Raw genomic sequence first — 13,400 nt, forward strand, 5'->3', positions numbered from 1 at the left:
CCTCCTCCTCTCCTCCCCTCCCTCTCCTCCCCCCTCCCTCTGCCCTGAGCAGCACAGTGGCACCTGCACGCCTGCGCTAAGCTCCCCCTCCCCCCCCTCCATCATCTGTCCCTCCGCTCCCACATCCATTACAGGGCAGGACTGCATGTAGACAGAGAGAGATGCAGGAGAGAGAGACAGGGGGAGGCGGGGGGGACACATGACACAAAGGAGGGAGAGAGAGAGAGAGAGCGAGAGAGAGGGGGGGAGAGAGAGAGAGGGAGAGAGAGAGAGAGAGAGAGAGGCTGCAGTATTGATGGCATCAACAATGGAGGGTTAGCATCCAGAGAGGTGGTAGTCAGCCTCACAGCAGCTGGGGGTGAAGACATCTGAGGAGGGGGGCTCCTCCTCGGTGAGCACAGGGGGAGGAGGAGGAAAAGGAGAAGGAGGAGGAGTAGGAGGAGGAGTAGGATGGGGAGGATGGGCCTCGAACACAGACTTGCAATGGCACTGCAAAAATTGGATTAAAGCAGTATGGTAACGTTTCTGATTTAATTTCTTGCTGTGCTGCTTGTGTCTCATCCTCATGTGTCCGCATCCATCGGCCGTCTCTCATGTCTCACTGTGTCTTCCTGCCGGGTGGAGGGGGGATGCGGGGGGGGCACAGCTCCCGTCCTGTTGTTTTCATGCTCCAGACATCTCCCATCTCCATCCTCACCGCAGCGCTGCCGGAGGCTGCGTGCTTCCTCAGCATCTCCCTGAACAACGTCTCCGTGTCGCTGCTTTACAGGCTGTTTTTCACACATATGTAACGCTGGACATTGCACCCCCCCCCCCCCACACACACACACACACACCTCCATCCTGTGAGCTACTGCTGCTGCAGAAGCGTCTCACTTATCCTCACAAGATCAGTAAAATGACCAGATGCTTTTCATCCCTTGATTGTAACCTACTTTTAAAAACTAAAATCACTGCCTGCTCCGCCTCATTTATTTATATATTTATCTGTATTTAAATATTGACCAGGGAGCTCGTGCTCATTTCACACTCAGGCAAATAAAACAGAAATAAATCCTTGCAGCGTCCTGCCAGCAGAAATTAGAGCAGCGCTGAGATGTGTGGTGTCATGTGTCGCTGAGCTCATGTTTGCAGGCTCTGATTACAGTTTTGACGTCAGCAGTCATTAACGTTCCCGCCATCTGCCGGGCTGCTGGTAAAGATGCAGCTGACCGACCGGGGATGCCCTCGCGGGTCGACGGCCGGCAGCACGCATCCTTTTACTGTTTTTATAACGGAGACGTTCGGGGTGATGTCAGGAGGATCCTGCAGAGATTTCAAAGCTCATTATCGTCACTTTCATGGTTTTAAATCTACATTTTATTGTTAAACCGTCTCAACCTTGCTGATGCATTTGAAGAGTATTAAAGTGGTTTGTTTGTGAGGCCGTGCCGAGCAGGAAGTATAATTATGTATCATCTAATTACTGCATGCTGGCCTCTCTGTTCTCTGATCTCTCTACCAAATCAATTAGAGCCACGAGCACCAGCGAGGACACCAACTCGTATTTTAAGTCCTCATATCTCAGAAGGGTTTTTAATTAGCTCAGTGCTTTTACTTTGTCTGAGGGGAACTTTCTTCTACAAAAACTCTGGGATGTAAAAAAAAAAGTTATTTTACTTATGTTGAGATTATTTATGAATATGAATTTCTTTTGGAAAAAATGGTTCAGTTTAAACCAAAGTAAATATTTGTTTGTTGTTTATTTTTGGAGATTTGAATCCTCATATATCGTTAATAGTATTTTTAGATAGTTTTACATGATCAGCTGAACATTTCTGTTCTAAAAGAAACCTGGACTACAGCAGAATCTAATTGAGAGAAATTTATTGTAAATAATCCTTTTTTCATCTGTATTTTTCCTATAATGTGAATATAGTTATTGTTCAAATAAAGGTGCAACGGAACCTGTAGTTTGTTGTGACATCATCAGATTAAAATAGACTTCTTTTCCTACAAAACCCAAATAATTAAACACAGGATGTCACGTGGCTCCATCATGGTGCAGAAAAAGAACCTTTCATTTGAATACAAACTGTGTTTCTTCTGCTTCCTTCTGTTCTCCTCCCATCACTTCCTCCTTCTTCTTCTTCCTCCCTCCCGTCCTTTCTCCTCCTTCTTCCTCCTCTTCTTCCTCCCTCCCTTTCCCCTCCTTCTTCTTCCTCCCTCCCTCCTTCTCCCCTCCCTTTCTCCTCCTTCTTCTTCTTCTTCCTCCCTCCCTCCCTTTCTCCTCCTTCTTCCTCCTCCTCTTCTTCTTCTGCTTTCCTTCCTCTTCCTTCTTCTTCTCCCTCTCTCCCTTTCTTTCTCCTTCTTCCCTCCCTCCCTTTCTCCTCCTTCTTCCTCCTCCTCCTCTTCTTCTTTCCTTCCTCTTCTTCTTCCTCCCTTCCTCCTTCTTCCCTCCCTTTCTCCTCCTTCTTCTTCTTCCTCCCTCCCTCCCTTTCTCCTCCTCTTCTTCTTTCCTTCCTCTTCTTCCTCCCTCCCTTTCCCCTCCTTCTTCCCTTCCTTTATCCTCCTTCTTCTTCCGCTTTCCTTCCTCTTCTTCTTCTCCCTCCCTCCCTCCCTCCTCCTTCTTCTTCCTCCTCCTCCCTCCCCGTCCCTACAGCTGGACAAGAGTGATGTGGCGACCCTCGGCCTGCCCTCCACCACCAGCCACGGAGGCTCCGACAGCAACATCAGCGCGGATGGAGTCGGGGCGGCGGCGGCGGCGGCCTCCTCCTCCTCCTCCTCCGGGGTCCCGGCCGGAGCAGCGGAGGGTTCCGGGGCCGGCGAGCCGCAGCGCACGCGCGCCGCTCTGGAGCACCTGCAGCAGAAGATCCTGAAGGTCACCGAGCAGATCCGCGTGGAGCAGGAGGCGCGAGACGACAACGTGGCCGAGTACCTGAAGCTCGCTCACAACGCCGACAAGCAGCAGGCGTCCCGGATCAAGCAGGTGTTCGAGAAGAAGAACCAGAAGTCCGCGCAGACCATCGCTCACCTGCACAAGAAGCTGGAGCACTACCACAAGAAGCTGAAGGAGATCGAGCAGGTGCGTGTGCACGTGGTGTCTTCACTTGTCCACGGGGAGTTTTGTCCCTCTGCTCATCTGTGTCCCACTTGACATCCTCCATGTCCCCCCCTCTCCCCAGAATGGACCGGCCCGGCAGCCCAAGGACGTCCTGCGGGACATGCAGCAGGGCCTGAAGGACGTGGGGGCCAACGTGCGCGCGGGGATCAGTGGTTTCGGAGGCGGAGTGGTTGAAGGGGTCAAAGGTGGCGTGTCCGCGTTCACGCACACCGCCGTGGTGTCCAAGCCGCGAGAGTTCGCCAGTCTCATCCGGAACAAGTTCGGCAGCGCGGACAACATCGCTCACCTGAAGGACTCGCTGGAGGACGGAGTGGGGGGGCACTCCGACGACGCCCCCACACCTCGGGCCCTCAGCGGAAGTGCCACTTTGGTCTCGAGCCCCAAGTACGGCAGCGACGACGAGTGCTCGAGCGCCACGTCGGGCTCGGGGGCCGGAAGTAACTCTGGGGGAGCCGGAGGGGGAGGGGGTGGAGGTGGAGGAGGAGGGGGGTTGCTGGGGCCGACGATGGGGAGTCCCCGGCTGGACGGACACCACCACCACCACCACCACCACCACGTGCACAGCTCGTGGGACTCTCTGCTGGAGGGCCTGCAGGAGATCAAAGCCAGCCAGACGCACATGGAGGACGCCATCGAGGACATGAAGGGACAGCTGCAGAGCGACTACTCCTACATGACGCAGTGTCTGCAGGAGGAGAGATACAGGTGGGACACGGTCACACACCAGCACACACCTGCACACACCAGCACACACCAGCACACACCTGCACACACCAGCACACACCAGCACACACCTGCACACACCAGCACACACCAGCACACACCAGCACACACCTGCACACACCAGCACACACCTGCACACACCAGCACACACCAGCACACACCAGCACACACCTGCACACACCAGCACACACCTGCACACACCAGCACACACCAGCACACACCTGCACACACCAGCACACACCAGCACACACCTGCACACACCAGCACACACCAGCACACACCTGCACACACCAGCACACACCAGCACACACCTGCACACACCAGCACACACCTGCACACACCAGCACACACCAGCACACACCTGCACACACCTGCACACACCAGCACACACCTGCACACACCAGCACACACCTGCACACACCAGCACACACCTGCACACACCACACACACACCACCTGCACACACCAGCACACACCTGCACACACCTGCACACACCAGCACACACCTGCACACACCAGCACACACCAGCACACACCAGCACACACACACACACCTGCACACACCTGCACACACCAGCACACACCTGCACACACCAGCACACACCTGCACACACCAGCACACACCTGCACACACCAGCACACACCTGCACACACCAGCACACACCTGCACACACCAGCACACACCAGCACACACCTGCACACACCAGCACACACCTGCACACACCAGCACACACCAGCACACACCTGCACACACCAGCACACACCTGCACACACCAGCACACACCAGCACACACAGCACACACCTGCACACACCTGCACACACCAGCACACACCTGCACACACCTGCACACACCTGCACACACCTGCACACACACACCTGCACACACACACACACCTGCACACACCACACACACCTGCACACACCTGCACACACCAGCACACACCAGCACACACCTGCACACACACACCACCTGCACACACCAGCACACACCAGCACACACCTGCACACACCTGCACACACCAGCACACACCAGCACACACCTGCACACACCTGCACACACCAGCACACACCTGCACACACCAGCACACACCAGCACACACCAGCACACACCTGCACACACCTGCACACACCAGCACACACCAGCACACACCTGCACACACCAGCACACACCTGCACACACCAGCACACACCAGCACACACCAGCACACACCAGCACACACCTGCACACACCTGCACACACCAGCACACACCAGCACACACCTGCACACACCTGCACACACCAGCACACACCAGCACACACCAGCACACACCTGCACAACCATCGTTCCCTTCAATATTAAGGCTACAATAAGATTATCAACACATCCTGAAGGACCAAAGTGTGTTTTATCATCAGTGTTCCTACTGAAGATGCAAATCTTTTCAAATAAATCACAAATATTTCTATACTTTAAAAAAAAAAATACTGAATTATGTCTCGATACATCCAGGATTATTAGTTTTTACCTGAGTCAGCAGTGCATTCATTGGGGGATATTTTCAGGTGTTCTAGGGAGTGATTAGTGCATCTGGACAGGTAGTCAATAAAGATTCAGGTCAGTGAAGGTGAATATGACTCAGTGCAACACTTACACTATTTAGAAATGAAACCTTTGTTTACTCTTGGTTAACCTAAAGGAGTCCCGTGTGCTCTGCGCTGTGTTCAGGTACGAGCGACTGGAAGAGCAGCTGAATGACTTAACGGAGCTGCACCAGAACGAGATGACCAACCTGAAACAGGAGCTGGCCAGCATGGAGGAGAAGGTGGCCTACCAGTCGTACGAGAGAGCCCGCGACATTCAGGTAAAACACGCTCAAGTTCCTCCGGTTAACGTCTGATATTCAGAACTGAAGAAGGAACAAAGTAAAACATCTTTAGTAGGGAGTTAAAGAAATGAAATATTACTTCTTGTTTCTCTTTTCACTTTATGTAAAATATTTGGATGTTTCTAAATTAACATAATTATAACTATATGATTACCTCCTTCATATCCTACGGTTCTTCAGCTCTGCAATCCAGTTTCAAAGATTTTATTCAAGGAGGCTCAAGCTGGCATTTTACTGTAATTCAGAGAACTAAAAAAAAAGACACCTGAGAAAAAGTAGCTCACCTGTCAGAAAGATTTTCGAGCTCTCATGTTTTGTCTATTTGTTGGTAAAAGTCTGAACATTTTTTCCAATCCAGAAGTGTCTTCAGCTGCAATACCAGCGAGTGCCACTAGAGGTCGGCTCCAAAAAGTCTCCGGCTCCATAGACTCCCATTCAACTTCTCTCATCAAATCCAAAGTGAATAAAATGTGTCCATCAGTTATCTCGGTGTTGTTAGCTAAAGTCACTCCTTCTTCTTAGTTTTCTGGAGGTCCATCTGAAAATAATCCCTCATTCATTAGAAAAGAAGATTCAAGAAGACCTGTTTTTGGGGGCGTGTCTGTTTGATTGACAGTCCTGTGGTGCAGTCAGGTTACAGCTATCGGTGGGCGGGACGTAGTATCGTCAGGTTTCCGATCAGATCGGTCAGATCCACCGCTGGCTCCTCCCCCAGCTCGTCCAAATATGGTCACTTCCTGCTCCAAACCGCTCCGAACTAGCAAGATGGTGACGGACAGAATCTGAACTGGAGGATTCATAACGTTCACAAACCAACGATGACCTCACTGATGGTTGATGACATCACTGATGGCTTATGATGGTTGGCGTCATTTTGCTGGCCTATAACCAAGAACCCGTTACATCATTATGACGACCAACTCAAGAAAAGAGCTTCAGAACGGACGTAAAGTCAAAAGTAAACAAACAACAATCGTTCCAGGAGGAGATGCACTGTTTGCATTGTGCTCCACTGTTGTTGTTGTTGTTGTTGTTGTGGTGCTTGAAGCTGCTGGGAGAGTAAAGATGTAATCTGGCTGAAGGTTTGAAAGTTGACCCAGCTGTTTGTGTGAGCAGAACGGTTGCATAACAGCGCTGTGCTTCTGTCTGTGTTGGGTGGTGCGTCCAGGAGGCCGTGGAGTCGTGTCTGACCCGCATCACCAAGCTGGAGCTGCAGCAGCAGCAGCAGCAGGTGGTGCAGCTGGAGGGGGTGGAGAACGCCAACGCTCGCGCCCTACTGGGGAAACTCATCAACGTCATCCTGGCGCTCATGGCCGTGCTGCTGGTCTTCGTCTCCACGCTGGCCAACTTCATCACCCCGCTGATGAAGACCCGAGCCCGGGTGGCGGCCACCGTGCTGCTGACGCTGCTGCTCTTCGTCCTGTGGAAGCAGTGGGACTTCGTGGAGCCGTGGCTGCTGCCCAGCTAATGTCCCCCGACAGACTCCAGAGCAGCCGGCCGCTGTTCCCTCTGAAGGAAAGCTGCTGCAGCGGTTCCACCTGAAGCTTCCCGAGGACGTAAAACGCCATTTGTGGAGTCGACCCGGCGCGGCCCGCAGGGGGCGCTCACGGCTGTTTACAAAGCAGAAGGACAGAATCTCTGGTTGTCAAGCGACAGATGTCGACGACCATCATCGGCTGCACAGGAAGTCTTTGGAAGGTCTTTTTCTAACTATTTATGAGACGCGAGTTTAGAAACTGGAGCGACTCCTGACGACGCCGATCACCTTCGCTGTAATCTTCATGTTGAAGCTTTAGTACATCTGAGAGGAAACATGTTTTTTCATGAATGTTATGTGCTCATGCATGTTCATATGTGCACCGAGACGCATCCAGCACGAGTCAACATTTCATTAATGACTACATTAATCTTGGATAACTGCCATGTCGTTGTCAGGACGTTGTCGTGTCTCCGGCTCGTTTCACATCCCGCTCTGATGTTCAAGCTTTTAGACTCGTTTCTTTCTTTTGGTCTTTTTTATTACAATTGAATGAACAGTTTAAAAAAACAATCTGAAGTTTGATATCTGCTGAAATCACCATGACGATCCCACCATGTCACATCTGTCCATAAAGCTGTTTCAGTACCACTATTGTAGAACTACTACTCTCCACAGTGTCAAACTAACTGGCATGTCAACGTTTATATCCAGTTTGCAAAAAATAATGATTGCTGTTTTATTAAGCGATGTAAGAAATAAATGATTTCATATGTTAGAATGAACTTGATTACATCTTCGTCATCCTTTTTACTGGGTCGGAGAAGAGCGTCACAACTTCAATATGGAAATAATAACATTAAAAATTACTTAAGCTGTAACTAATGGCTTTGTTAATAGTTTAGGCCATTTTTAACAACAAGTTGTGGGTTGCAGTGTGAAAAATGCCTTTGAGTTATTTATTATTGATGTATCAAACATTTATTAATTGATCACCAACATTTATGACAGGATTTCTGCCGACGAGAGAAAACAAACGGGAGTAGATTGTTCACGGCCCGTCAACCTCACTGTTTTCCTGCTGACCTATAAATGATTAGTAAATGATTTGTTTACCATTATTAATAAGACATTGGTGGTGTCCTCTACATATTTTAGAAGTTTCTCAGGAGTTTTGACCCCAATGCTGCTTTTGTACTTCGATGTTCTGATGAAGCAGCATCCGCTTACAGCTACACGATATGGAATAACGTCGGCTGATGACTTCATGACTCTTCTCTTCTGCCGTTTCAATAACTTTATTTCATTTAGCTAACATTAGCCACCATATGCTACAGAATTAAGAAGATAAGATAAAATAAGACTTTATTAATCCCAGTGGGGAAATTTTATATGAAAGCAAGTGAGGCTGCAGCAACAGAACTCTGAGATCTACAGAACAAGCAAGGCTGCATTTCTCTACTTATGAAGACTGCTTTTCAATTCCAATTTGTTGTTTCTTCTTTCTAAAGTCCTGCTTTAAGACAACGGCCGTCCTGAAGCTCACCAGGACATCATCGATACAAGTGTACGAAGGATTCTTGGCGGTTCGTGTTTGTACACTTTTCATCAACTACAGAGCTTTAAGGACCTGATTGTAAAACAATCTGAGGAGTCGGATCAGTTCTCTGGTAAGAAGGCAGATATTTGTCAGAGATTATTTACATTTAATGTCCTCACATCAGCAGCATCTTCATCAGATTACATGAAGTTCTTTGGGAAAGCTTTAGAGGGGCAGAATTAACAGCAGGTCTCAGATCAGCTGACTCCATCTGTTCATCCTGTGGATTAAGTCGGTGCTGCTTTGTGCGTCTGTTCAGTCGGGATGTTTCCGGACACCTTTTGTATTTTAAACACGCATGAAAACCTGAGACGGCAACAGGAAGTGAAGCTACGTATAATATTAAATGATCCGCTCTTCTATTCGCTCTACAAGGAATACAACACAAACCCATTTCAAAATTGTTTTGTATTTTTAATAATTACTGTCAGGCAAAACCCATATGACCATTACATGTATGACAGGTATTCTTACAGTACGAGACAGAACTGAAGGGGATCAGAGGCGGTGGCATGGCCACACCTGACCGCTAAAAAGTAACACATTCATCGTCATTAGATTGTTCCAACTTTCACAGAGTTCACAAATGTGTTTTGCATTTGACTCGTATCAAACACAACAGTTTCCTTGATTACCTAGCAAATCCTAAAGACTTTGATAGAAACAGCAGAGTAGAAAAAAACATCGTATAACAAGCAGAAGAATTCCTGATTTGATCTTGATTTCCTGTCGAGATGCAAAGATGTACAATATATTGCTTTCAGGTGCTCAACTCAAAATGGATACCCAGGTTTCCCAGAAACATTCTTCAGTATGGCAGTCGGCCGGTCGGACACTCCTCACCTCCTGCAGGAGAACCGACCCGCCTCAGACCGGTCCGACCCTGAAACTCAGGAAGAGCTGCCAGTTCAACAGGAGCCACAGACGGGACCAGGACCAGGACCAGGACCAGGACCAGCCCAACTCAAAGTGCAGCGTCCCGTCACTCATCATCAATCACGTGTCTGAAATCCAGACTTCTTTTTCGTGGAATAGAAACAGAGTGACTACAAATCAAACTAAAACAAGAACTATTGGTGTTGACAGAGCGTTGAGCCGAAGACACAGTATCCAGTCAGAGAACACGAGGAGAGGACGTGATGAGGACGAAGCACACAGGAGGACGATCAGAGTTCACCGTCGTTAAAAACGCTGATGGAAGGCAACACGGAGTCTGAACTTGGGTTCATCGACAGACTCCTGGTGGACAGTTACATATAAAACACACATGATCAACATCTCTGGGATCAAATGCTCCAGACTCCGTGATGCCTTTCAAAGTAAAATGCTGTCTGAGGTTGTTTCCACAGACGTGAACCTGATAGTGGTTCACGAACACACACACACACACACACACACACACACACACACACACACGCACGCACGCACGCACGCACGCACGCACACACACACACACACACACACACACACACACACACACACACACACACACACGCACACACGTGTTCAGCAGGACTGAGGCCGATCTGCTCCCACAGAGACTGAGGAACTGCAGCCTCATTTATAAGATTTTCATTTGTTTATTCTTTACTTTTCTGTCCATCATTCATGTTTACCTTCCAGTAACCACGACGACGTTACACACCACCGTGATCGTAACCACGACGACGCTACACACCACCGTGATCGTAACCACGACGACGTTACACACCACCGTGATCGTAACCACGACGACGTTACACACCACCGTGATCGTAACCACGACGACGTTACACACCACCGTGATCGTCTGTCTGGTCTGGATGGAGCTGCTGAAATGCTCACCTTGACTCCTGACTCAGGCTGTCCCACTGCCCTCATTACCATCTTTTTTTAGCAAATCATGTCAAAGTGATCGTTTAATGACATCTGGGAAAACGTCGGAGAACGTTTTCATAAATGCAGCCCTCGGTCTCGGCGCACAGGTCAGCGTCACAGCGAGAGGAGCTTAGGCAGACCTCTGGGTATAGAAGAGAATGTAGGCCTGAGTGTTGCACACCTCCTCCACGCTGCACACCTTCATCTCAGAGTCGTTACAGTGGACCCAGAAACCTGAGGGGGACGACACAAACACGTCAAGAACACGGCAGAACATGCACACGTGTCGACAGCACCGAGCCGGCTTCCTCCTCCTCCTCCTCCTCCTCACCTCCCTCCGTGTTGTAGCAGTAAGCGGTGTAGTGCCCTGAGCCGAAGCCTTTCCCGTGGTGCATGACGACAGCGGACAGATCGTAGGTGTAGCCTCCTCGGTGGACGGAGTGACCTGAGCCCGTGCAGCAGTACGGTTTGATGTTCAGAACCTGGTCAAAGGCCACGTGGACGCCGATTTTCTCCCGATGGTTCCGCCCCGACCATCTGCCAAACCACAGGGGCCGTTAGTGACAAGGATTCACAGGCCTCACGGTTAATATAATAACACGCTGACTTCAGCTACAGAAGACCAGAAAAAACCACTGCTGGGTTTTAAATGCTCAGAGAATATGATGAAAGTTTTATAAGAAAAACCCCTCACCTGAAGCGCTTGAGGTGCAGCCGTAGAACCTGAGGTAAACGGTAGATCAGAAGCTGCTTACAGGCTTCTGACAGAACTAAGGGTTTGCGGGATGATTTCCGTCTTCTCCCTGAAACAAAGAGATGGACAGTTAATCCACAGGTGAATTACTGATGTCAGGCTTCAGTGAAAATGAAACCTTAAAGAGAAACATTTCATTTGTCTCATTCAGACTAAATTCTTCTGGTCACTAATTCAATCTGCTTTTAATGCTCAATTCTATTTCTGATGAAACCTTGTTTGAATAATTTTGTGGAACACCTCATGATTAAGATTGTCACAGGGACGTTTTTAGTTTTACGAACACAGTCAGATTTATGATCTCCGTTTAGTTCTCTTTGGCGACCCCTGTGGAGGTACAGGGTAACTGCAGCTGAGATCTTGGACTTCACTTCCCAGAGATCCACTTCCACCAATGAAATCTTTTCTTTGTACAAATGAAAAGGCTTTAATCAGTGGAGCAGAGCCTGATGATATTGTTTTAACTCATTCAATGAAAGAAAGTGACATTCAGACATGTATTTTAATAAAAAACCTTCCAGATTATTAATATTTAAGTTATGTGCAGACATCCTGAAATGATCCAGATTTATCTGGCTCCAGCTGTAGAGGGTAATTATTTTCAGATAATAAATAAAACATGTCTGTGGTTTGTTTTGCAGTAAAGGTTGTACTCACTGTTGCAGTGGTTGCAGGCGTAGATTCTCCCCTCCAGAGCCTCCATTTCTGTAAACTTGGACAGCATCTCGGTGAGCGTGCAGCTCCGCTGGTAGGCCGTGGAGCCGGAGCCTTTGTCTATGCTGTGATATCGCTCCGGAAACTCCAGAGACAAATCCCAGAATGGCTCTACGGTGTTGGACTTGTGCTTACAGGACAGACATGTCACCTGAAATACAAGAAGAAGAGACAACAGGTGAGGAGAGGACTCCAGGAGGAAGCAACTGGGATGTTTGTTGTTCACACCAAGTCTTTGTGGATCTCTACACTTTAAACTCAAGAGAAATAATCTATTATTAGAATATTTCAAATATCAAAGAGCAGCTTAAATATTGTTGCAGGTGGAGTACTTATCAAACTTATTTAGTTCTTATGCTGTGATGGGTTTTAACATCCTGAGAGTCTCTTTTTGAATTTCTTGTCTACAATCAGAACTCGTTGGTACGACGGAGGAGCAGTCGTGTCTTCTTTTCACTCTTTGTAATAATTTTCAAAACAGGTTTGAAACAACAGGAAACAGCAGAACAACAGTACAATAACTAAATGGAAATAAATAGAACTGTCTGTGCCGTTTGTTTAACCCTGAATTTCCATCCCATAAAACATCATCACACCTTGCCGCAGCGTCGGTCTCACCTGGCTGAGTAGCTGCCCATGAAAGATGGTGTTGAGGACCTTTAGCACCTGCTTGGACAGCTTCCTCTTGGTGATGGGGATGACTATCCGTCGTTTGGAGCCCTCCGTGTCCAGCTCCTGCTGCACCTTGTCCAGCAGCTCACACAGGAACTCCTGCGCGTCCTGCTGGTCGTAGCCGCGGAACGCCGGGATGAGGTTCCACACGGAGTGCAGCATGGCGAAGGGAGACACCAGCGACCAGCGGCCCGACCACATGACCCTGAAAAGTGTATGCAGCTCATGGCACAGAGACATCTGCTGGCGGGGGGAGCAGCGCGGCTCCTTGGGCTGCACCAGCTCTGCAGCCTGCGGGGAAGGAGGGACGCTTTCCTTTTTACCGACAGGCAGATTCCAGCTGCCCGCCTTCCCCATGCGTCCCAGAGGGCATCCCGACAGCGCCGTGTTCCCGCCGCTGACCACCCCCCCTCCCGTCACCCCCGTCGTCACGGCCTGGGATCGGTTGGTCTTGGCCAGCAGCTCCTCGGTCTCACACAGGTCCAAAGTGAGAAAACACTCCCTGAATTTCTGCAGGTGGCTCAGCACCTGCAATATAGAGTTCATGTAGCACGTGTTCCCCAGGTTTCGCAGCCCGGTGACACCTGGAGCGAGTCTGCGGCGGGTCACCGCATGTGTGGAGTAGTACCTCCTC

General features: G+C 49.4%; 2 protein-coding genes across 4 annotated transcripts in view; one reads left to right on the top strand and one right to left on the bottom strand.

Moving 5' to 3' along the window:
* The first annotated feature begins 263 nt into the window (after positions 1–263).
* tmcc2 (transmembrane and coiled-coil domain family 2) lies at positions 264–7,954 on the top strand. The gene is made up of 5 exons (XM_069724056.1): positions 264–516; positions 2,642–3,064; positions 3,165–3,808; positions 5,533–5,668; positions 6,861–7,954. Exons 1-5 carry the CDS (start codon positions 514–516, stop codon positions 7,158–7,160), a joined length of 1,506 nt encoding a protein of 501 aa, XP_069580157.1. The 5' UTR covers positions 264–513; the 3' UTR covers positions 7,161–7,954.
* Positions 7,955–9,170: 1,216 nt separating this feature from the next.
* The window catches only part of usp49 (ubiquitin specific peptidase 49), a 7,815-nt gene continuing 3,585 nt past the window's right edge, over positions 9,171–13,400 (bottom strand). For 2 of the 3 annotated variants that reach the window (XM_069724043.1, XM_069724042.1), the window contains 5 exons: positions 12,713–13,400; positions 12,038–12,245; positions 11,321–11,429; positions 10,958–11,163; positions 9,171–10,860 (listed from right to left, as the gene is read on the bottom strand). The exon at positions 12,713–13,400 is cut by the window's right edge and continues 790 nt beyond it. In XM_069724043.1, the coding sequence (XP_069580144.1) occupies positions 10,757–10,860; positions 10,958–11,163; positions 11,321–11,429; positions 12,038–12,245; positions 12,713–13,400 (1,315 nt within the window). In that variant the 3' untranslated portion in view covers positions 9,171–10,756. The remainder of the gene's footprint in view (positions 10,861–10,957; positions 11,164–11,320; positions 11,430–12,037; positions 12,246–12,712) is intronic. The other variant, XR_011312237.1, reaches the window with a different exon arrangement.

Source organism: Brachyistius frenatus, unplaced genomic scaffold (assembly GCF_029030835.1).
Source record: "Brachyistius frenatus isolate BFR_SWC_R1_liver_20210118 unplaced genomic scaffold, ASM2903083v1 Contig_359, whole genome shotgun sequence".
Taxonomy (NCBI): domain Eukaryota; kingdom Metazoa; phylum Chordata; class Actinopteri; family Embiotocidae; genus Brachyistius; species Brachyistius frenatus.

Excerpts from the sequence above, each read along its gene's own strand:
- tmcc2 (XM_069724056.1), top strand. Across the intron at positions 3,809-5,532 it reads CTGCAGGAGGAGAGATACAG|GTACGAGCGACTGGAAGAGC; the intron begins GTGGGACACGGT and ends CGCTGTGTTCAG. Across the intron at positions 5,669-6,860 it reads AGAGAGCCCGCGACATTCAG|GAGGCCGTGGAGTCGTGTCT; the intron begins GTAAAACACGCT and ends TGGTGCGTCCAG.